General features: G+C 43.3%; 6 protein-coding genes across 8 annotated transcripts; 3 read left to right on the top strand and 3 right to left on the bottom strand.

Moving 5' to 3' along the window:
* Nucleotides 1–605: 605 nt before the first annotated feature.
* Nucleotides 606–2,263, top strand: LOC134184303 (forkhead box protein N2-like). Its single transcript, XM_062651960.1, has 4 exons — nt 606–1,344; nt 1,419–1,461; nt 1,626–1,797; nt 1,913–2,263. The coding sequence occupies exons 1-4, from the start codon at nt 986–988 to the stop codon at nt 2,137–2,139; spliced, it is 801 nt and encodes a 266-aa protein (XP_062507944.1). The 5' UTR covers nt 606–985; the 3' UTR covers nt 2,140–2,263.
* A 121-nt stretch (nt 2,264–2,384) lies between these two features.
* On the bottom strand, nt 2,385–6,785 carry LOC134184302 (ataxin-2 homolog). The gene is made up of 16 exons (XM_062651959.1): nt 6,653–6,785; nt 6,500–6,572; nt 6,340–6,429; nt 6,217–6,278; nt 5,992–6,063; nt 5,871–5,915; nt 5,667–5,762; nt 5,306–5,371; nt 5,157–5,243; nt 5,003–5,095; nt 3,567–4,930; nt 3,437–3,500; nt 3,302–3,372; nt 3,076–3,132; nt 2,712–3,011; nt 2,385–2,624 (listed from the first exon to the last, which is right to left on the bottom strand). Exons 1-16 carry the CDS (start codon nt 6,722–6,724, stop codon nt 2,576–2,578), a joined length of 2,661 nt encoding a protein of 886 aa, XP_062507943.1. The 5' UTR covers nt 6,725–6,785; the 3' UTR covers nt 2,385–2,575.
* Nucleotides 6,786–7,096: 311 nt separating this feature from the next.
* Nucleotides 7,097–8,858, top strand: LOC134184792 (endoglucanase-like). 3 transcript variants are annotated; one of them, XM_062652538.1, is made up of 4 exons: nt 7,268–7,304; nt 7,361–7,976; nt 8,036–8,214; nt 8,272–8,858. In XM_062652538.1, exons 2-4 carry the CDS (start codon nt 7,754–7,756, stop codon nt 8,317–8,319), a joined length of 450 nt encoding a protein of 149 aa, XP_062508522.1. In that variant the 5' UTR covers nt 7,268–7,304; nt 7,361–7,753; the 3' UTR covers nt 8,320–8,858. The 3 variants fall into 3 exon arrangements, with proteins under 3 accessions (XP_062508521.1, XP_062508522.1, XP_062508524.1); XM_062652540.1 differs by lacking the exon at nt 7,268–7,304 and having other exon boundaries at nt 7,361–7,376; nt 7,453–7,976; XM_062652537.1 differs by having other exon boundaries at nt 7,097–7,976.
* A 733-nt stretch (nt 8,859–9,591) lies between these two features.
* LOC134184167 (UNC93-like protein MFSD11) lies at nt 9,592–14,979 on the bottom strand. The gene is made up of 18 exons (XM_062651784.1): nt 14,626–14,979; nt 13,167–13,206; nt 13,082–13,100; nt 12,915–13,022; nt 12,776–12,855; nt 12,623–12,719; nt 12,268–12,326; nt 12,102–12,196; nt 12,006–12,040; nt 11,888–11,937; nt 11,628–11,693; nt 10,684–10,728; nt 10,526–10,618; nt 10,289–10,475; nt 10,165–10,228; nt 10,045–10,116; nt 9,917–9,985; nt 9,592–9,856 (listed from the first exon to the last, which is right to left on the bottom strand). Exons 1-18 carry the CDS (start codon nt 14,698–14,700, stop codon nt 9,770–9,772), a joined length of 1,341 nt encoding a protein of 446 aa, XP_062507768.1. The 5' UTR covers nt 14,701–14,979; the 3' UTR covers nt 9,592–9,769.
* An 890-nt stretch (nt 14,980–15,869) lies between these two features.
* On the bottom strand, nt 15,870–17,342 carry LOC134184981 (heparan sulfate glucosamine 3-O-sulfotransferase 1-like). Its single transcript, XM_062652757.1, has 2 exons — nt 16,465–17,342; nt 15,870–16,379 (listed from the first exon to the last, which is right to left on the bottom strand). Exons 1-2 carry the CDS (start codon nt 17,320–17,322, stop codon nt 16,137–16,139), a joined length of 1,101 nt encoding a protein of 366 aa, XP_062508741.1. The 5' UTR covers nt 17,323–17,342; the 3' UTR covers nt 15,870–16,136.
* Nucleotides 17,343–18,168: 826 nt separating this feature from the next.
* Nucleotides 18,169–20,513, top strand: LOC134184399 (uncharacterized). The gene is made up of 4 exons (XM_062652074.1): nt 18,169–18,771; nt 19,941–20,082; nt 20,144–20,273; nt 20,328–20,513. Exons 1-4 carry the CDS (start codon nt 18,173–18,175, stop codon nt 20,411–20,413), a joined length of 957 nt encoding a protein of 318 aa, XP_062508058.1. The 5' UTR covers nt 18,169–18,172; the 3' UTR covers nt 20,414–20,513.
* Nucleotide 20,514: the final 1 nt, after the last annotated feature.

Here is a 20,514-nt window from a genome sequence, read left to right as displayed (position 1 = left end):
GAGCGCGCGCGAGGAGAGGACTGGGTACGAGTCTAGAGAAATGTTACAGTTTACTCAACGACACTTCAGCTACATGTACTAGACCGTAAATTTTACCACTAATTTCCTCCACAACACCGACAGCTGCTGCGCACAAAATGAGCAAGCACGCACAAGCATTAGCAACATACCAGACTGTACAATGGACAGTAGACACACCTAATAGATCCGGCTCGTATAACAAATCAGCACTGTAAGAAATTGACTATGACACTCACAACACATTTCCACGTATCGATGCAACTACTTTGTCTTGTAACTTTGGGTTGAGTCCTCAAAACAATGAATCACCTGTGTTTGTCTAGTAGTTAGAGACAACGTTAGTCTAGTGCTATTCAGAACAGTGAACCTATGCGTGCGCTAACTGCATAGTACCGCCTAGTCGGTCTAGCGTCGTCGACATCACTACTATAGCCAGAGGCTTTGCCTCCGGTTTTAATCATTGAAACCACGTGCACCATTGCCACCTCGACCACGAGAAGCTGCGGTCGTGGTTTGGAGATTGAGTGTTTCTGCTTCCATCTGCAATGATAGCTATGCATGGTACTGGTAGTGATCTCAAAATGCAGTACTGATCGTGCGGCTGTACTATAGCTACTACACACTCTCTCTAACTGCATGCGTCTATAGCTATAGACCACAACCTCCCATCTAGCTAGTATACTTCAAAGTCGTAAACTTGAATGAAATGAAATGACTCAATCGGTCTCGGTTGCACTAGAAACCAGAACAGTTAATTCTGCTTCACAACAATGGTCATCCAAGCATCTGAAATATTTCTAGCTCTGTCTAATATCTCATCAGTCATCAACGTGCTCAGGCACATGCGCTTTGCGTTTCTGAAAGAAAACAGCCAATCAGATCCACTCCCAGACTTTGATCTCGCTTCTAATTGGCCAGTACAGACACACTTGATTATTATCGATTATTAGTATTTTTATGCGATATGGCCCAAGTCGCCTCCGAAAAATTATCTCCCGTAGCTAAACCGATGTACGTACTACCCTCGACTCTACACGACGAATTATCTAACATGACGTGGCTAACAGGCATCCAACTGCCTCTTACACCGATAGGAACGCCAACGCAGATCGCGCTGCTGACGCCGACCAAAGCACCGTGGAACATTCGGAACGAGCACTGCGGCACGGACTCGCCGCCGACTAAACATCGAACGCGAAGAAAGCGCTCCAAGGACGGCACGTGGAAGAAACCGCCGCTGCACTTTGCCACTCTGATGTACATTGCACTGACAAATCATCAACCACCACACCTCACGGCACCACAAATTTGCAAATATATTGCGTAAGTCGTGGGATACTTTTCGCGTATTTTATACGTCGACACGTTTAGTTATTCGGTTAATTATTGTACTGTAGAGACCATTTTCCATATTTTCAAACTGTGAACAGAAATTGGAAGGTACAGTTGTGTGGTGTGGTGTGGTGTGGTGTGTGTGTGTGTGTGTGTGTGTGTGTGTGTGTGTGTGTGTGTGTGTGTGTGTGTGTGTGTGTGTGTGTGTGTGTGTGTGTGTGTGTGTGTGTGTGTGAATTCCATCTATCACAACAACTGTGCTAATTGTTTAGGTTACTGTCCGAAGTACCCTTGAGACGAGTGCCAGTTTTGTCAAGCTTACGGATTCCGAGTGTCCCTTCTTCTGGACAGTGAGTCCAGACCAAATACTAGCGTCACGGGATGACATTGGGAAAGCTCTGCAAGAGCAACGAGATCACCTAACCACCTCAATGTCATGTCCAGGTACAAGTCAGACGGTGTGTGTGTGTGTGTGTGTGTGTGTGTGTGTGTGTGTGTGTGTGTGTGTGTGTGCGCGCGCGCGCCTTGGTAGTGCTTCATACATTATACTTCATTTCAGATGAGCTTCTAAGCTCTCCATCCTTCCAGACACCTTACTCCCCTATCGAAGACTACATTCCAATGATACCAATACCCTCTCAGCTAACAGACGTTGAGTCTCCCACAGGCCGAGATGAACAACCAAAAACCCAAGGTATCTCATCATTCGTTGAATCTGAAGACTGGAAACTACCCAGCGATGGTCTGCTAGCAGGAGGTGAAACAGGTTTACTACTTGACTCATAGGTATCATTGCAGTCCACCCTGCAACTGAAGAATTGAGTTCAATTGACTTAGTAATTTGCTGTGGGCTGTGACATAAATGGTACACACTACAGTACCAAGATACTTTTCTTCGCATTTGTACCAGCAACAAATGATGACTTTTAGCTGGCTGGCTGACAGCAAATTGCAGTGCAGGGTGCTAGAGTATCACTTGCCTTCCCATAGTTCCCACCCATCAATTGAACTATCTGTACTCCGTGACCAAATTCAAATTATACTTTCTTTTTGGTTCAAGCCAATCACGTATAGAGAAGGAACAACTGCCATTTAAATCATTATCACTGAAAAGAATAATAATATATATAGAATCAGTACACAGTTCACAACTGACCAAATCACATCCATGATCTCTGTGCAGACAGTCAATTTGCTTTACATCAAAACCTTCATCTGTGACCTATTCAAACTGTTCCATTCGGCGGAATTGTGATATCGAGCTCATAGCCCTAACAGTGAGGCAGACAGACAGACAGACAGACAGACAATCAGTCCATAGTTCACACATCCCACTCTTACAAAAGCAAAACCCTTACCCTGGCTGCTGCTGGACTGCTGGTGTCGTAAGTGGAATGGAAACAAGAGGTGCAGTAATGGCCATAACAGTTGCCGTTGCTGCTCCCTCAGCCTGCCCGGGTGAGCCTTGACTGGGAGAATTTGTACGTGTATTTTCATCTTGAACTGGTGATGACATCAATGATGATGATGGCGAAGTAGTGTTAGTCAATCCTCTTGGTTGACCATCCATTCCATAATCAGGAGCCGGAATGGTTGGTCTAATGTTGTTGTCAATCGTTTGATTTCGACGCAGATAGTGAGGGACGGTTGAGTTTGCCCTGCAACGACACATAAGTGGTTAAACAGAATAGGTAAAGACTCTGAAGTACTAAAGTAAGTTACCTTCGCTCCTGAATTGCTACTAAATGCTCAACATAGTTAGAAGGAAACCATCCTGACCTACACATCAGACAGCAAAGAATAAAGCAATGAGATGGTGGTCATAAAGTGAATACTTCAAATTTTAATTCTCAATTTAAAAACTGAGAAACTAAACTAGATTCAAAATTATGACTTTTGTTAATGGGTAAAGGACACTCTGACCAAACCGTATGTGTTTACTACTTACTTGCCAGTCCTACAGTTTTCTCCATACTGCCAACCATCCTTTGGAGTTCCAACTGCATCAATTAAATCTCCCTGACAACACAAACAATTAAATGCTTGATTGACAAACCAAGAGCAAATCTTTTAATTAACTAACTGATTTAAAACCTAGTTGACTAGGCGAGGAACTGTTGTATGTGTATAATGCCCGGACTCGACTTCTAAATGATAAAATTAAGTTAATCAGTGACCATTACGAGAAGAAAACCAAGTGATGGCGTACTCACCCATACTTTGGTTTGACCAGCTGTGATGCAGCAATAGTCTGTGGCTGTAGTCTTTGTCCTACTGGCTGCTGAATAAACACGGTCTTGGGATGTCCACGAACCTGTACTGGCTGTCGTTGCTGCTGTACTATAGGCTGAATAGCAACGGGTTGCTGTATAACCTGCTGGACTTGATGTTGTAAAGGTTGAGCTAACTGAAGAGGCAGCTGCATAGTGGGTTGAAACTGCTGCTGCTGCTGCTGCTGAGAAGATTGTTCCATTCCTTGAGATTGGTCGTACATAGGTAATAGCGGCTGCTGTGGCTGCTGCCGCACTTGTGGCTGCTGCTGTAACTGTAGATGCTGTTGTAATTGTGGCTGTTGCTGTATCTGTGGCGCCTGCTGTACCTGTGGCTGCTGCTGTAACTGTAGATGCTGCTGTACCTGTGGCTGCTGCTGTAACTGTAGATGCTGCTGTACCTGTGGCTGCTGCTGTATCTGTGGTGGCTGGTGTACCTGTGGCTGCTGCTGCAACTGTGGCTGCTGTTGCAACTGTGGCTGCTGTTGCAACTGTAACTGCTGCTGCAACTGTGGCTGCTGTTGCAGCTGTGACTGTTGAAGCTGCTGCTGTTGTGCAGACATCTGAGCTGCTTGAGACTGGCTAACATTGGGAACATGCTGCTGGCCTGCATTTGACATCGCCAATGGATAGTGTTGTTGCCCTAGTTGAGATACAGATGACGAATGTTGCATTACTTGAGACTGAACAGAAGGCTGTGAATGCTGTTGACTAATACTAGAAGAAACTGGTTGCTGTTGGAGTTGAGAGGTAGACATCTGTTGCATGCCAAGAGACTGATTAAGAGGAACTTGTGTCACAGGTCCATTTAGTTGTGGAACCCCAGGCTGATTCATCCATTGTACTGGGTGCCCAGGAGCACTAGACTGCAAGTGTAGCGATTGGTCAGCACTAGTGTAGGGATATCTACCCATATCTGTTTCATCACTTGGCAAACTTGATGCTAGGCTTACATGTCCTTGATTTGCAGACACCTGAAATGGCTGATCCGGACTAGACATTGGAAGTGTAGAATGCATATGAGAGTTGCTATCAGGTTGAAACAACTGTGGGTGAGACCTTGCTTGGGCCAAAGGATGAGCTCCAGAATCAATACCCAGTTGACTTGATGAGTTCTCACGTTGATAAAAACCTAGCCCAGTGCTCACTGGAGGTGTAATTCTACGTTCTGGCGCTTGTGACCGAGCCATTGTCGTATCTGCTGATGCAGAATTTGGTTTCCTAAATCGAGACACGGGCATCCCACCTTCCAGCAAGTGACGTGTGTTATCCTCCAGCCACTTGTTCCTAACTGGTGGATTTGGATCCTAACAGAATGCCAACACACGTGTAGCTGATTGTAGTAAATCAGTTGAATAGATAAGTGTATGTCTACATACCTTGAGAAGTTCTTCTATCTCAGGAAGAATTTCATTGGGATCTGCCGCCAAAGCTGCCCAATCATTCACATTCCTCGATAATCCAGTATGAGACTAAACAAGTATATCATAAGACACTTATTTTTCACTGTGAAGCTGTGATCAGATTACTTACCTTGCTATGGTAAGTGATGTCACTCCGAATTACAGCACAGAAACGATCAAGGATATTGCAGTGAATCTTTCTTTCAAGAACGAGAGCCTTAAACATAATGGCAATACGTCTGTAACAATGGCAAACAGATGATCTATGATATCGCTTACTTTCTTGAGGCCATATGATCGAACATCATACAAATCATTTTCACAGTCCCGTAATCTCTCTTGTATCTACACCAAACATGCAACAAATATTCATTTTACTACAGAAAACAAACACCAAACAAACAATAAAGTGTAATTTGGATTAAGAGCGTACACTAACTGAATACATGAGTTCGCATTTCAATATCTAAACAGCGATGTGTAGTATTGTCTACAATAGAAGACCAACTCATGTTTGTCAACGGAATCCATCTTTGTTCATTTTTACCCATCTATTTCAGTAAATTGACTGTTTCCCCAGATTTTACCCATACAACAATTAGTTAAAATTATTGACTAAAACGTTTAAAATAAAGCTCACCTGTCGATCACGTTGGTCTTCATATGGAGCTCCAGGATGATCTTTTCTAAACTTTCTCCTCACCTCTTTAGCTGTCTCTTCAGCTTGATCAACCATCTACAACAAATATTTACAAATACCTCAATTAATTAAACACCTAAATTACATATTAATTTAATTAATTAAATTAAATACCTAAATTACAGTCATCATACATGCACTCACCTGTAGCCTTAGCTCACAATCCTCTCTGTAGTTTTTCTCTAAAACCTAAAGATTCAGTTAAATGCTTTAGCAAATAACTTGTTGTCTCAAAAATATAATATAAATGTTATGTTGGCCATACAGCTACACTTCTCTCTTCTCCTTCCACCTTTGATTCCAATGGTACGATGAAGTCATTCACAAGTGATCTCAGCTGTTAAACACAAATAGTTAAGTATACCTTAATGTATTAACAAACGACCTATTTATATCACTGCAACACGCATTTGTGATGAATTAGTAATAAACATTCTATTTATATCACAACAATATTCTAAGAAACAGAAAGCAGCCAACATTGTCTCACCACGTCTCCACGCTGCAGCTCAATTTGCCTGTGAACTTCTGCAATTTCCAACATGGCATCACCTTCACAACAGAGAAACAAAATGGTTACACACAAACTGCCACAACCAGGCATCAGACAAACCAATAAAACGAGTGGACGTGCGATACGAAGCCGCGTGCTCTCCAATCTGAGTAAAAACCTCCCAAAAGTTTCCCGCAACTCTCGTGCAATCTAGAAAAATAAGTGAATTCTATACAAACAAGCGACACGTGATAACAAGACTTCATTGTTAGACACCAACCAGCCAGCGCCTTGTGATACGCTTTCGCGTGTTCAGTAAGCAACCGCACGTACGGCAGCAGTTGTCCGACATTCTGAAAGAAACAAATACAGTCCACGCCGCGAAGAACAAACAAGACTGGGCGTGGAGTTCTAAAGGACGGCACCGCCTCACTTTGAAGAGACTTTCCACCAGTCTCCCGATCTCGTCCGACTTGAGTAACGGTTGTTCGTGCACAGATGCCATGATCGCTGCCAGTTATCGTCCGGAACAAGCCACAACCATGTCCATTCACACACAAACGTGCAACAACAAGTGGGCGCGACCCTACGCAACCGCAGTCGTCACCGATTCTATCTCGAGTCTAATGAGATTTCGACGAAATCGTAGGACGAAATCGTACCCGATAGAAGCTAGTCTTACTAACACTGTTTGGCGCACATTTTTATAGAACACTAGTTACGCGCTAGACGTTCGATCGAGACGTCAAGCGAGCAAACACTTGGAGGCGAAGTCGCTTCACTTTGGGCCACGCCTTAGCACGTGCACAATTATATTTTATTACATAGCTGTCCGGTTTGACAGCTGCATCTTTCCAGTATATTATTGCACGTTGTTTAGAGGCCAGTTGCATAGAACTATTGACGCAGCATACATAAATAGATGCAGACTTGTGCTCAGGTACCGAATTCTCTGTTCCTCGGGTGTTTTTGATTCATTCATTAATGCCAATCGCTAACGCACGTTAATTAATTAGAACGGAACTGAACGGTCCAGTAGTTACAGGAACGATGACAAACAGCTTCCATCAATCCATATGTCCTACGTACAATATATTTGTTGTCGTTTACTTGGCCGCTTCTAATTGTGTCAATTTTGTAGGTTACTTCTTGTCTTGGTGAATTTGCAGTTCCAGTTTGCATGCACAAGTGAGATCGTCCCACCACTGCAAACTAACTCTCGTTATATCCTAGACAGCACAAACCGTCCTGTCCGTCTGGCTTGCGTAAACTGGTATGGGGCAGAAGAGAAGGACTACGTTGTAGGAGGTCTCCACAAACAATCCATCTCTTCTATTTCTCGACTCCTAAAGACCTATGGCTTTAACTGTGTGCGCCTTCCCGTCTCCCTGGAGCTTATCCTCCATAATCCAGTTATACCACATTATGCAGTCACAGCAGAGGCGAGTCTCCAAGGAGCTAGAGGCCTTGATGGCTGGATGCAGTCATTAAGAGTCTTTCCAGTCAAAAACTTGTCGTTATATTAGACAATCATATGAGTAAAGCAGATTGGTGTTGCAGTGGAAATGATGGCAATGGATTGTGGTACACCAGCAACTACAGTGAAGAAGATTGGATTCAAGGTCTAAAAACACTAGTCACCAGATACAACAAGACAAAAAACGTGGTGGGTGTTGATCTGAGAAACGAACTCCGACAGACAGTTGTTAATGGAAAACGCCTAAGCCCAACTTGGGGTAACGAACACAATACAACAGGTCAGGTCACGTGACTGTCTTCTGGCATGTATTTTGTTAAACCCTATTGGTTGGTATAGACAGGCATGCCACAGCAGAACGATGTGCCAAAGAACTTCTAGCTGTCAATTCGAATCTCCTCATGTTCATAGAAGGCCTCGACTATGCCTCAGACCTGACAGGTGTGGTACACCACCAAGTTCAACTTAGTGCGACCAATCGTGTCGTATACAATGTTTATGACTACAGTTGGTTTCACGTAAGTAGCCTTGTCTTGACTAGTCAACTCATGTATAACAGTTCAATGTCAATGTAGCAAGGTCACTCATACAAAGAATTCAAATCAGAAATCAACAAAAGATGAGGTTATCTTGTTGACACACACCCTCTATGGCTGGGAGAATTCGGAACGTGCAACACCAATCCATCCTGCAACATGGATTCTAAACATGCAGGTAGTCTGCCTTCAAGAAACAAACAAGAAATCGCCAACAACATTGACGAAGTCGGTACAGCGTGAGAGAAGAGTCAACCTGTTCTCCCAACAGCAGAAACTTGGTGGTCTCATATACACCGTTACCTCAGTGAGACTGGGATAGGGTAGAGTTATTGGGCCATTGATGGCACACAGTCAACAGAGACAGGACGAAGATTAGGTGCTGTTGAGACTTTTGGTATTCTTAATAGCAGCTGGAGTGGGCCATCAGCAGATGGCCTACTAAAATCTCTTCAGAAGTTAATGAAATGAAAATGGACTAAATAAATTGTAATGAAGATGGTTACTGCCTTTAGTAGCTAATAATTCCTCATTTTAATGTTAGCCAAACAACTCCTTATGAGTTGGCATGATTTGCATAAGCCATTCAGGTACATCTATTGTCACTGTAACACCTCTGTAAGCTATATCAGGTACTCACAGGCACTATACTTCCATATAGTTAACAAGTGTGTGTGTGTGTGTGTGTGTGTGTGTGTGTGTGTGTGTGTGTGTGTGTGTGTGTGTGTGTGTGTGTGTGTGTGTGTGTGTGTGTGTGTGTGTGTGGCTACAGCAGTATGTATGCATTCAAAGAACAACAATTTGCTAGCGACATGCTTTGTACTACCGGTAATCTCTCTATTACCCATCACTCGAGCATGTTACTCATTATCAGAGAGCTCTACGGTAGCAATACAAATCATGTTACTAGTAATACAAATGTTACTGGAATCAATACAATCTAACTACCAATTCTAGTCAACACATTTCATTTTCCATCAGTTTTGCTTACAAAATCAATAGTGAATTTGCAGTCTAAACATCAAATTACTAAGATCCACAATTCAGAAACATTAGAATAACTAATGTACTATACTCAGTAACTGTGCTGTACACACCGTTCTCCTTCTTGCAGAAAGGTAGCAACAACATAGCTAAACTACAAACTTCCATGTTTCTACATTATCATTATGGTAATGAATGGCTGGTCTACTATAATAGTCAGCCAGTCCTTTATGTATAAGGCATTCTCCCACGTCTACAAAATCACCATTGCTGTGGTCATGACTTCAGACATATGAAGTCATGTTTGCATGCATACAAGCATAACATTAAATTGTAAACATTTATATTTCTTTTCTTCGTTGGTTATATGTAATTGAGTTTTTTCTAAAACATATATTGCTGACTACATCACAAAATATCTCTGCAAACCAAATATCAACCACTACACCAGCATGGAAAGCAAGGAAAACAGCAAATATTAATTAACACCATGCCACAAATGACAGCATACACATACCATAGCCAATCAACCACCCAATGTCTCAATGTCAAACTATTTGATAGCCAGATACCCGCCCCTCCTCTGCGTACTCCATTCCACATTAATAAATCCTGCACTTCCAATAACAGCAAATACAACCTACACAAACAAATGATATTTGCCGTCTGACGTCATCAGACATCGTAACTAGGTACACACCATTATTAACAATTGATATTGAATATCGAGATATGGGCTGTAGAAGAATGAGATTGATGCTGCCAGTGACTAAAAAGTCATCCTGTCTCACGCACAACGTTTAGTGTGTCACCAAATGTACTACCAACCTGAAAAAACTTGTACAACGCAAAAGCAGGAGCACTATTGGTTTCATACGTGTCGCCAAGAAATGAGTAGATCTACAGCAATAGGTTACATCATGTAATAAGTAGAAACAAGACATAAACCTGAGTGTTGAAACAGCTGTCTCCGAACCCGAGCAAATACGCACTAATCATGGCAACATACACACTACAGATAGACATATGTTTAATAGCTGTGAGCAACCACGAAGTGATGAACAGACTCCACCTTGGTCCCAGTGGGAGGATATATGGAGTTCTTGAAAGGTCAACTGTCACCTCATACGGAGAATTCGATGGTAAATTAAGAAATGTCACACCCACAAACACAATGTGAGTGACTAGACCGAGCACAATGACAGGATCTCTACCGCTCCGAACCACCCGCTTTCCAAGCAATCCAAAAAGCAAGCCACCTACAACGGAATCATGTTGATGGCATTCCAGTAAACAGAAAGCACCTGACCTGTTATCTCGCCTAGGCCGACTAACAATCCTGCTAAGGCGACATCACGTTTAGTAAAATGGGGGCCAAATTTTGGAGTAGCTTCAATGTTTCCTACATCAAAAATAATACAAGATACAAATATGCAAACCCGTGATAACGTTTGATGCTTGACTGACCGACTGCTGTGTCGTATACACTACTAAAGAACGTCAGACTGATGCCTAATCGAGAGTATCATCAACAACTTGTCATACAATAAAGAGTCACTAAGTCAAAGTAGACACAACAAGAACACACACACAGTATTCATTGCTTTGCCTCTCTACACATTCAAGAAGTAGGCGTATCTGTTACGTGAAGTAAGCAACCAAGAGCAACTGTGCGTATGTCTGATGGACTGAGTTGTTGATTTCAACAAATCTCAATTGTGGGACTTTAAGGTTTACACAAGAAGGATGACTAAAACACGTAACCAGTACGACACAAAAACCTGCACAAGAAGTCAAGTTAGGTGAGAAAAGTTTGCGCGAAACCAGTCCCACCTCTCCTCCCATCACGTGAGAACGCCTAAAGGTACAACAGCTGCAACATGCAGACAACAGGGAGGGGAGCAGTAAGCTGGATAGAAGCTGATAGTTATATATGTACAACTACTGCCCTTTACAGCCTAACTGACCACAGCTGCTTACAAAGCTGAGCTTAACTGCTGCAGAGCACCAGAAAAGACTTGTTGGATAGAGCTTATATAGCGGCTCTTATTCGCCAAATCACTACCCATTATTGGATATCTGAAGCATTTCTAAGGACATCTGCATCACCACACACCCCACTTCATCCTGATATAGGTAGAGACCCTCTTTGCTCCGCAACCACTTTATTCGTCAGAATTTTTCTTCTTATTTCACGGCTAACCTCCATATCTGAAAGTCATTCCACAATCCACCACCTGGTGACGTGCTGGATGGCAGAAAGGACTGCGGACTGTGCATATGTCTAACAGTAAGAAGTATGGCATACAAAGAGTATGGCGTACATATAAGCCAAAATCTTTACTTGGATACCACACATTTGTATGTCCTAGTGACTCTCCATACAACAAACGAAAACCGCCATCACTAACCTGTATAAAATGATGCCAAACTGACAAGCATCATCTCCTTTGTCTGAACAAGATGGAACGCGTCCTCTACAAAGACACACCACTTTCACAAAACACGACAGTTACACATCTACGTTAACATTAAGATTTGCAGTGCCAACATGCCTCTTAAGTAAACATCAAGTGCTGCCACAAAAGAGTTAGCTGCTTATAATTTGCCCGTCTTTTCTCTATTAGATTAGCCAGCTCTACACACCAAGTACCAAAGTTTGTTGACTTACTGAGTGCAGTCAGACCGTAGTCTCGAGCCACTGGAGTGGTGTGTTCTTGGCTGTAACAGTACACACAAAATCAGACTACGATTGCATGTTACCTGATCACTGGTCTGATTGGTGAAACCTCAAATTGAGACTGTAACTACCATCTCCACGCCTCTTCAAAAATAATTGGCTATTTTTATTATTATTGTATTACAATCAAATGTGTAGAGATTACAAAGGAGGTTGGACGACCAAGCAAAACGACACCAATGACACCAAGAACACCCAAAGATGTAAATGTCCCATATATAACATGTCTCTCTTGATCAGCTGCAATTACATGTAACCAAAAGGTATATAAGGAAATGTAACATATCGAATATAACAAAGGTGTGGCTTACTGATAGTAGCTATATCTGCTGGTAAGTATAAATATACAAACAGGTTTCCTATCACCAGGCTACATAGGAATTGAAAAAATTACTAGAAACATCAATAGGTTTCTAACAGCAAGCATACATACAACAAACTAGTACTACAACACAACACACGCACGCACACACACACACACACACACACACACACACACACACACACACACACACACACACAAGCACATGCACACACACACACACACACACATACACACACACACACACAAACACACACACACAAACACACACACACACACACACACACACACACACACACACACACACACACACACACACACACACACACACACACACACACAACCTTGACTCAAGAAGAGCCCAAAATATCCCTGAATTCCTCCCAATAGTGTCCTTGTTAGAGTTTTGTGTCAAATAAAGACCCTGAGCAGTCCACAAAGCTAATAGAGAAAACTAGCAAACACACCGAAACTTCCTCAGCACAAAAAATCTATACGTCCAGCAGCCAGTCCCAATAGTGCAGCACCAATATAGACCGTGTAGGTAAATGGATGAATGATTGCCCCCAGGAACAGACTGCCACACAAACATCTGTAAACAAAATGCTAGAACACAGCAAAACATCAACGTTTTACCAATATGGAATCCCACACAGAAACAGAGTCCATTTTGCCCCAAGCACTGACACCACAGAAGGTGCCAGCCAGTTAGCAAAGGTAAACACAGCATAGATGATGGCCACACTACATCAGACACCACAACCGTTTCTATCAGTACAAATGTGTCGCCGAGAACCCACTACCTATTAAATCCAATTGTATCTGTGAAGGCAAGAAACCGCTCGTTAGAAAACAGCTAAGAGTTTCATTACGACAGCAAGAGCTCACTTCCTTTCTCTTTGCCATAAATCTGCTGCAACACCGTTGGCTGCAAGGTAAACTGACTTAACACACTGTATGACTATCACACACTTCACAAACAGCCATATATCACAAATATAAATGAAGCTATCGTACTACTCAAATGAACCCCCCAGGGGTAATTGTTTCAGAAAAGGGGGATTACTAGATGGGAAGATTATTGGAGAGCAACAAATTATTGTTTCAATTGTCTTGATTGTACTGCTACTTATTCTTATACATTAACAATGTGAGTGCCTAGCATACCACATAGTAAACCTGGTAGGTACATATCTCTGCATGGTGTCGAACACCAACTCTAAAACACCAAGTCTTAAACACTGAGACTTGGGACATGTCTCCGCTAGCGCTTAAACATGTTTAGAACCTGTTTAAGACAGAGACTTAGTTATGTCTTTGATTGTTCTCGAGACGACCAGAAGACGATCTCCGACTGTCTGGTGCACAAGAAACAAATTCGCGCAGTACAACAAAGTCAAATAGCCCGGAATAAATGGACACGTGGAGACGCTGTCTAGCTAAACATGTTTAGAGTTTAAACATGTTTAACGTTAAACATGTTTAAAGAGCAACAAGTGGAGAAACAGCCTAAAATACCAAGTCTCTACAAGATCTTCCACAACAAAGTCATTTTCAGATAGGCCGGTCTTCACATTCAATGGTCATTTCATCATCCCTCATTCCTCAGAAGGGGGATTTCGAGAGTGCGATTTCAAGAGAGAGGGCGGAATTTAAAATGGAGGGCGATTATTCAACCGCATCCCATAGGGGGATTTATTGGAGATGGAAATTATTCGAGAGGAGGATAATTCGAGGTAGTATGGTTTGCCATATCACCCAAGACATTGACTAACAAGATTACATGATTCACTTAATAAAATTGAAAAACAAAATGCTAATGATGTAAAGTGCAATGTTCTGCCGCGAAATTCGAACACTCTCTTTTTAAACAAAGCCACAGTGGCAATTAAAGTTGAGATACACTATTAATTAATTAAAGCATGTAATTAACTATGCCTAGTAATGATAGAGTCTGTCTACAAGTTCTGCATACTCTCATGAAAATACAAAGATTCCATTCAGAAATGCCTACCTGACCCTTGCATGATCACTCAGTAAAGAGCCAAACGAACGCACTCCCAACGCAATAGTACATGTAATAGTAGAGACTCACACAAACAGTCAAGTTCATTACTGTGAGTACGCCTCCGTGCTCGAGGTACACTTTTAGCTTTGGAAGAGCCATAAATGTTTTATAGCCCGTCAATTCACAACAGGCTTAAGACAAGCTATCGGATAACGCACACAGCACGCTAGAAGAACTTAATTAATAACACGTAATCGCGGCAACTAGAATTTTTCGACATTCTGTCAGTGTGCCAACTCCTATCAAACTGAGCAGTCGCATAGACGTCATAGTACTCACCTCAACCACTGTACTTGTCTGAAACGCAGTAAACAAGAACAGAAAAATCACTCCGAGCATAATCACGTTATACATCTTTGCAGGCGTTGTTGATATCTAACCTTCCTTGAATTCCAAACCTCATGCGCGCACTACTTTATACTATTTGTAGAGGTCCACTATACATCTTTACAGAGCCGTCTCGCGTAACCAGGCCCTAATCCCGCCTATGTAGACTCATGTCGCCCATGGCCCACGCGAAATTAGAGTCCAGCTACACAAGGCTCTGCAGAGCTCTCTACACAGCTCTGGCACTTACGGTAACCAGAGCCTTATATACCAGAGGAGAGAGAGGAGAGAGAGGAGAGAGAGAGAGAGAGAGAGAGAGAGAGAGAGAGAGAGAGGGGAGAGGGAGAGGGAGAGGGGAGAGGGAGAGGGAGAGGGAGGCAGGCAGGCAGGGAGGGAGGAGGCAGGCAGGCAGGCAGGCAGGCAGGGAGGGAGGCAGGCAGGGAGGCAGGCAGGGAGGCAGGGAGGCAGGCAGGGAGGCAGGGAGGCAGGCAGGGAGGCAGGGAGGCAGGCAGGGAGGGAGGGAGGCAGGCAGGGAGGGAGGGAGGCAGGCAGGGAGGGAGGCAGGCAGGCAGGGAGGGAGGCAGGCAGGCAGGGAGGGAGGCAGGCAGGGAGGGAGGCAGGGAGGGAGGGAGGCAGGCAGGGAGGGAGGCAGGCAGGCAGGGAGGGAGGGAGGCAGGCAGGGAGGGAGGCAGGCAGGCAGGGAGGGAGGCAGGCAGGGAGGCAGAGAGGCAGAGAGGGAGGGAGGCAGAGAGGGAGGGAGGCAGAGAGGGAGGGAGGCAGAGAGGGAGGGAGGCAGGCAGAGAGAGAGGAGATGCGGCATAGGGGATTGAGGTCACGTGATGCATGGACGCCATTTGTCAGCCATACTGTTACAGTACATGCCTGGCGCTCTTTAGGTATGTAGAAGTGTCTAATAATCAAGACTCAGCTCATCACACTGAGTCTTGACTATTCAGGAACGATGAGGTCAGGGTCACCAGTCGGAGACTAAAAACTAAAACAGGAACCAATAAAAAATAAAAATCACTGAGTTGAGCCTCATCTCCAACAGCTGATCTAGACGTAAGTACAGTGCAAACAAAATATGGCAATTGCCTAACATTCCCACTAAAAGGAGACTGCATAATCAATGTGATAACGATAACCTAACCCAAACAACACAAGCCTGTAATGGCAATGACGTCATCACCAGTCTACTCCTAGAAGATGACCATATATTAATTAAAGAATTGCTCTGAAAAATCCATCTTAGGGATACACTTACAAAACTCAACAATTCTAAAGCATCCATCATACAGTTTAACTGTGTGGTAGTGTCTCTGTGCGTTTAGAGAAAAAATAAAATATGCTACTATATCAACCTTACATACACATTTGTGAAGTAATTTTTGAAGTGCTCATGCATGCTATCCTCAGCTAAAGCATCACTCGCTAGCATCCACTCAACTCAACTAGAAACAACATCACACAGGCCAGTCAACTTTCAACTTGGTCATTGTCTTGAATTGTCTATTATATGGTCGATAGTAGTTTCGCAGCTTCTCCAAAATGTATTGCTTGACTTGTGGATGCGGACGACCCTTCGAGTTACCCAAGCAAGAAGGTGGCCTACCGTTTTGATTCAAGCAGTAAAATCCTCTAGTCTTGTTGAAATACAGATAATCATTCCAGTCAAAATCATTACCCAATCCAAGAAAAGAGGATACCTAGGACAAGCCATCACTTAATTTACCAGCACACCAGCACAATGTTTTTAAGTAATTGAGTATACACATAATCATCATATTTAACCTTCTTCATCTCTTTAACAGGATTCGCAATCAGAGTATCTCCATTAACAATATGGATTTGCTCCTTCCTGAATGTTTGATACCATCGAGCTAGATGGTCAGAATAACGTCCAATCCTAACAGCTGACCAATCCTCGTTGACCTCACCAGAGCGTAAAAGTGCGTGCCCTCTAAAATCTTCTTGAATTTGCCTCGTTTTTGAAATCGACAGCTTCCGTTTAGTCAATCCCTGCGTGTAATCAGACACTACTCTATCCACTGGATCTCTCACTATAAGCAACAGCTTCACGTCCTTTCCCACGGTGCGACTGTAATTCTTTATTCTCTGTGGCACGCCATGAGTAATAAAATATGACGGACTCTTCTCTCCAGTCAGTTGACCGACGCTAGAGAGTTTCATATGATTGACATACCACCTCAGCCCACGTTGGTAATTGTTGTCTCTGTCGAAATAATGGACCTCTGGCCCACCCGCAACGACTCGAGGATGAATGTTCAGCATGACTAGCAACGCTCGCGTGCCGCATTTTCGCGCTCCAATAACAATGAAATCTGGAGGTCGCCGTCTGAGGTCACCGTTTAGTGTCAGAGACTGAGATGTATTTCCGGTTTGTTCGTGGAAGCGTAACCATGACGTGTAATCTTGACGAGCCTTCTTGCTGTTTGCATTGCCGTCTGAAATCGTTGACATTCGGACAGCTGGCGATGAGCTCGAGAACGAAGTTCGATGAGTTGACGGCCTCAGAACGATGTAGGCAGCGACGAGAGCACAGATAAACAAACTAGCAACAACAAGTATCTTCATAATACGGCGCCATGTACATGTGCCTGTGCCAGCAGAGTTCGCTAGCACATGCATGCTACGGCAATGCAAGCCTGACGTCATATACCTCGTGATAGTCACGTGTTAGTGTCGGTCTGGCTACGCGAACAGTAGTGGACGAGCGGTAATGTAATGAGAGTACGTAAGGGGTCAAGAGGACAGAAGGAAACAGACACTCTACCGCCCTACTCTAGTGTGCGGTACCGGAAGTAGGCGGTGCTAAAGTACACTACACAAACCACTAATTCTACAAGCATATGTTCACGTGTCCGAAAAAACGCAAGTAGACTCAACAACAAAACTAAACCAACAAAAACAAAAACGAAGGCTAAGGGAAACAAGGTAGAAGTCAGCAGAAATGTAATGAGAGTACGTACGGGGTCAAGAGAAAAGACACTGTAAAATTTGCTATCTGTGCCCAGTACCGGAAGTAGGTGGTGCTAAAGTACAGTGAAGGAAACTATTTATAGCAACACATGGAGTACAGTGGAGTAGTCTCGCGTAGCCAGACCATCCCGCCTACATCTTTCCGGCCGGAAAAATGTAGCGGGGATGGTCTGGCTACGCGAGACTAGTAGTGGAGTGTAACACTTCGAATTCGTCTGTTTACCATTGATTTACATGTACAGTACACCATAGGCTTCGCTCTCCACTTTTGCATACAGCTTTAGGCATCCAGGTTCAGTCAGAGCCGTGCCAGAAATATTGGTCTAGCCCGGTGTGTGGAGAGGAATGAGAGGTCTACGTACAAGTGACTTACCGTGCAGCTACTTCTCGTTCCTCTCTGCGCACAAAAGGCCTGCTGGGTAGAGAGCTAAAAATTTTAGCATGCAGCAACACACTCCCAATCACGTGCACAATAAATTCCCGGATAACTCTCTGTTGGATGGCGGAGTCATCCGAGAACGTTCTACTGAAAGAGATCGACGACATTTGCAAGCTAGCGAAGCTGCAGAACGGTACCTTAAAGCAAGTGGCGAATGATCTACTAGGTTCATCTGCGGAGCCCTCTTGTCCAAAAGTGGGAAAGTTACTGCCTCTAGTTGCTTTGATCCTGTCTATATCCGTCGCACTTGTTTTGAGAAAAGACATACTTGTTGCAGTATTTGGAACTACTGAGAGATGCATCATATCGAACAACCCGCTGATAATGGAACTCGGTCGTCCCCTTGCTGATTGTACAATGTGTCAAAGTCTGGACGTTGTTTCTGTCTACCAGAACATCAGTAGGGCAGAGTTTGCTGACAAGTTTGCGTACAGCAACATACCCATTCTCATAAAGAACGGTACATCTGGATGGTCGACGAGTATTTTTAGCTACAACTTTTTTCGACAATTGTATATGGATACCCCAGGAGCATTGGAGAAGACTGAGCAAGAGTGTCAATTTTTTGAGTACAATACTAATATTGAAACACTGTCTGAATTCTTTGAGATGTCAGACGATCGTGCAGCACTGAAGGAAGATTCTTGGTACATTGGATGGTGAGATGTGTGCTTACTGGTCTGTTTTGCATTTGGCGATTTGCATCTGGGTTAAACTTCTATTTAATTACCGTACTCGCTTGATTATTACCCCACTCCCAATGGTTGGCCAGAGTGAAAGGTCAAATATGGGATGGAGTGTTTCTCAAAAATTGACACCTAAAGTGTTGATTGGTGGAAGTGATTGATTTATTAACATTTTGCTACACTAGGGGTGCATGCGATTGGGCTCTTCCAGCCTCTTCCAACGAGCAGCAGAGTCGGTAGAGTTGGCTCTTTCAACTATAGTGGCAGAACTGTAGAGGCTGGAAGAGCCCAATCGAATGCGCCCTAGTACATGTAGAGCTTCAAACCACTGCTACTACTGTACCTAAAATGTAGAAATTGAATCTTTGATAAACTATTTGAGTCATCAAAACTTTTAACACATGGTTAAAGAGAGCAAGTTGAACAATATTAGCATTTCTACAGGCGCAAATATAGCAAACAGTCACTGGAAAGCACAAATTGGCACTTTTATTAAATGACTAAGAGGAGTGAAAATGTTAGAGCCTTGGACAAAGTTGGGGATGGAGGCTTACTTGAGCCCTGGGGTAATAGTCATGCAAGCCATCACCACTCACTACCAAATGTAGTGCATTGTATGAATTCATTTTATGATCAGAGCATACTACAGCATGTTGGGACAGGGGTCTGCTCTTTTGCATGTCACATATATGTTACCAGCCAATTGGGCTGAGTGTGGGTGCCATATTTATGCGAATAGTGCCCCATGCATAAATAATGCCCCACAGTGAGCCTATAGGAAATAATAATGCCCCATGGTCGATTGGTGCCCCACTGGGGTAGTATTCAAACCCAGTTATATATGCATGCACGTCTATCAATGTGTATGTTTGAGAAACACCCTGATAGAACTACTAAGTGAAGATGAAGATTCAGTGTACTATGCAACAGACTAGGAATGTGACTCAAGTGAAATTGAAAGTAACCAACAACTAACTGTAATTATAAGATCACATTAGGTAGTTTGTTTGTGTAGTGTGATGGTCATACCAACAATGCAACAGTTTCTGTGCTTGCGAAATAATAATGGCCCATGTTTCAGAACTATGAAAAACATGGGCACTATTCGCAGAAATACAGTATAACGAATATTTATGTGTCAGGAGCAATTGTGATCCTACAGTTGGCAGTATATTGAGGAACAATTATCGTCAACCTTGGTTTCTACCTCGTAATGTTGCCGAAGAAGTCGATGAGCTTGACTGGATTTTTATGGGAGGACCCGGACCTGGAGCTTTTATACACGTACGTGAGAACTTCAGCGAGTTATTTTTTCTGTTGTCAGCTTTCTGCTGTTTGTAATTAGTTGGATCACGTCGAGAAGACGTCATGGCAAGCACAACTATCAGGAACAAAAACGTGGACGTTGATCCCTCCACCGGAATGCGAGGCAGTTTGCAAGACTCTAGAAGTCACCGTACACACTGGAGACATCAGTAGGTCACAGACTGTATTCAGAAACTATTTTGCATTGTAACGGTGTGTATCAGTTGTAGTGAACACGAACAAGTGGTACCATGCGACCTACATTCATCAAGGCAACATGAGCATTACAATCGGTTCAGAGTTTGACTGACTTTACTTCTAGTTTTAATGCTGTCATAAATCACGAACATACTTCCTGTATGAACTAGCTGCAATTGGTGCTAATTAGTCGAAAAATCTCCTAGACTCAAG

Source organism: Corticium candelabrum, chromosome 9, assembly GCF_963422355.1.
Source record: "Corticium candelabrum chromosome 9, ooCorCand1.1, whole genome shotgun sequence".
NCBI classification, from domain to species: domain Eukaryota; kingdom Metazoa; phylum Porifera; class Homoscleromorpha; order Homosclerophorida; family Plakinidae; genus Corticium; species Corticium candelabrum.
The sequence above is the reverse complement of the archived record's forward strand: the minus strand, read 5'-3'. Positions and strand labels throughout refer to the sequence as shown.

Excerpts from the sequence above, each read along its gene's own strand:
- LOC134184303 (XM_062651960.1), top strand. The coding sequence starts at position 986 with ATGGCCCAAGTCGCCTCCGAAAAATTATCTCCCGTAGCTAAACCGATG. Across the intron at positions 1,462-1,625 it reads CTGTGAACAGAAATTGGAAG|GTTACTGTCCGAAGTACCCT; the intron begins GTACAGTTGTGT and ends CTAATTGTTTAG. Across the intron at positions 1,798-1,912 it reads CACCTCAATGTCATGTCCAG|ATGAGCTTCTAAGCTCTCCA; the intron begins GTACAAGTCAGA and ends ACTTCATTTCAG.
- LOC134184302 (XM_062651959.1), bottom strand. The coding sequence starts at position 6,724 with ATGGCATCTGTGCACGAACAACCGTTACTCAAGTCGGACGAGATCGGG. Across the intron at positions 5,372-5,666 it reads AAGACCAACGTGATCGACAG|ATACAAGAGAGATTACGGGA; the intron begins GTGAGCTTTATT and ends TGTTTGGTGTAG. Across the intron at positions 3,501-3,566 it reads CTGGTCAAACCAAAGTATGG|AAGTCGAGTCCGGGCATTAT; the intron begins GTGAGTACGCCA and ends TTTATCATTTAG.
- LOC134184792 (XM_062652537.1), top strand. The coding sequence starts at position 7,754 with ATGAGTAAAGCAGATTGGTGTTGCAGTGGAAATGATGGCAATGGATTG. Across the intron at positions 7,977-8,035 it reads TAACGAACACAATACAACAG|ACAGGCATGCCACAGCAGAA; the intron begins GTCAGGTCACGT and ends TGGTTGGTATAG. Across the intron at positions 8,215-8,271 it reads ATGACTACAGTTGGTTTCAC|CAAGGTCACTCATACAAAGA; the intron begins GTAAGTAGCCTT and ends ATGTCAATGTAG.
- LOC134184167 (XM_062651784.1), bottom strand. The coding sequence starts at position 14,700 with ATGTATAACGTGATTATGCTCGGAGTGATTTTTCTGTTCTTGTTTACT. Across the intron at positions 12,720-12,775 it reads ATTGGGACTGGCTGCTGGAC|CTTTGTGGACTGCTCAGGGT; the intron begins GTATAGATTTTT and ends TTTCTCTATTAG. Across the intron at positions 10,619-10,683 it reads TGTATACGACACAGCAGTCG|GAAACATTGAAGCTACTCCA; the intron begins GTCAGTCAAGCA and ends TTTTTGATGTAG.
- LOC134184981 (XM_062652757.1), bottom strand. The coding sequence starts at position 17,322 with ATGCATGTGCTAGCGAACTCTGCTGGCACAGGCACATGTACATGGCGC. Across the intron at positions 16,380-16,464 it reads CTGTTAAAGAGATGAAGAAG|GTATCCTCTTTTCTTGGATT; the intron begins GTTAAATATGAT and ends GGCTTGTCCTAG.
- LOC134184399 (XM_062652074.1), top strand. The coding sequence starts at position 18,173 with ATGGCGGAGTCATCCGAGAACGTTCTACTGAAAGAGATCGACGACATT. Across the intron at positions 20,083-20,143 it reads GACCTGGAGCTTTTATACAC|TTGGATCACGTCGAGAAGAC; the intron begins GTACGTGAGAAC and ends GTTTGTAATTAG. Across the intron at positions 20,274-20,327 it reads CGTACACACTGGAGACATCA|TTGTAGTGAACACGAACAAG; the intron begins GTAGGTCACAGA and ends GGTGTGTATCAG.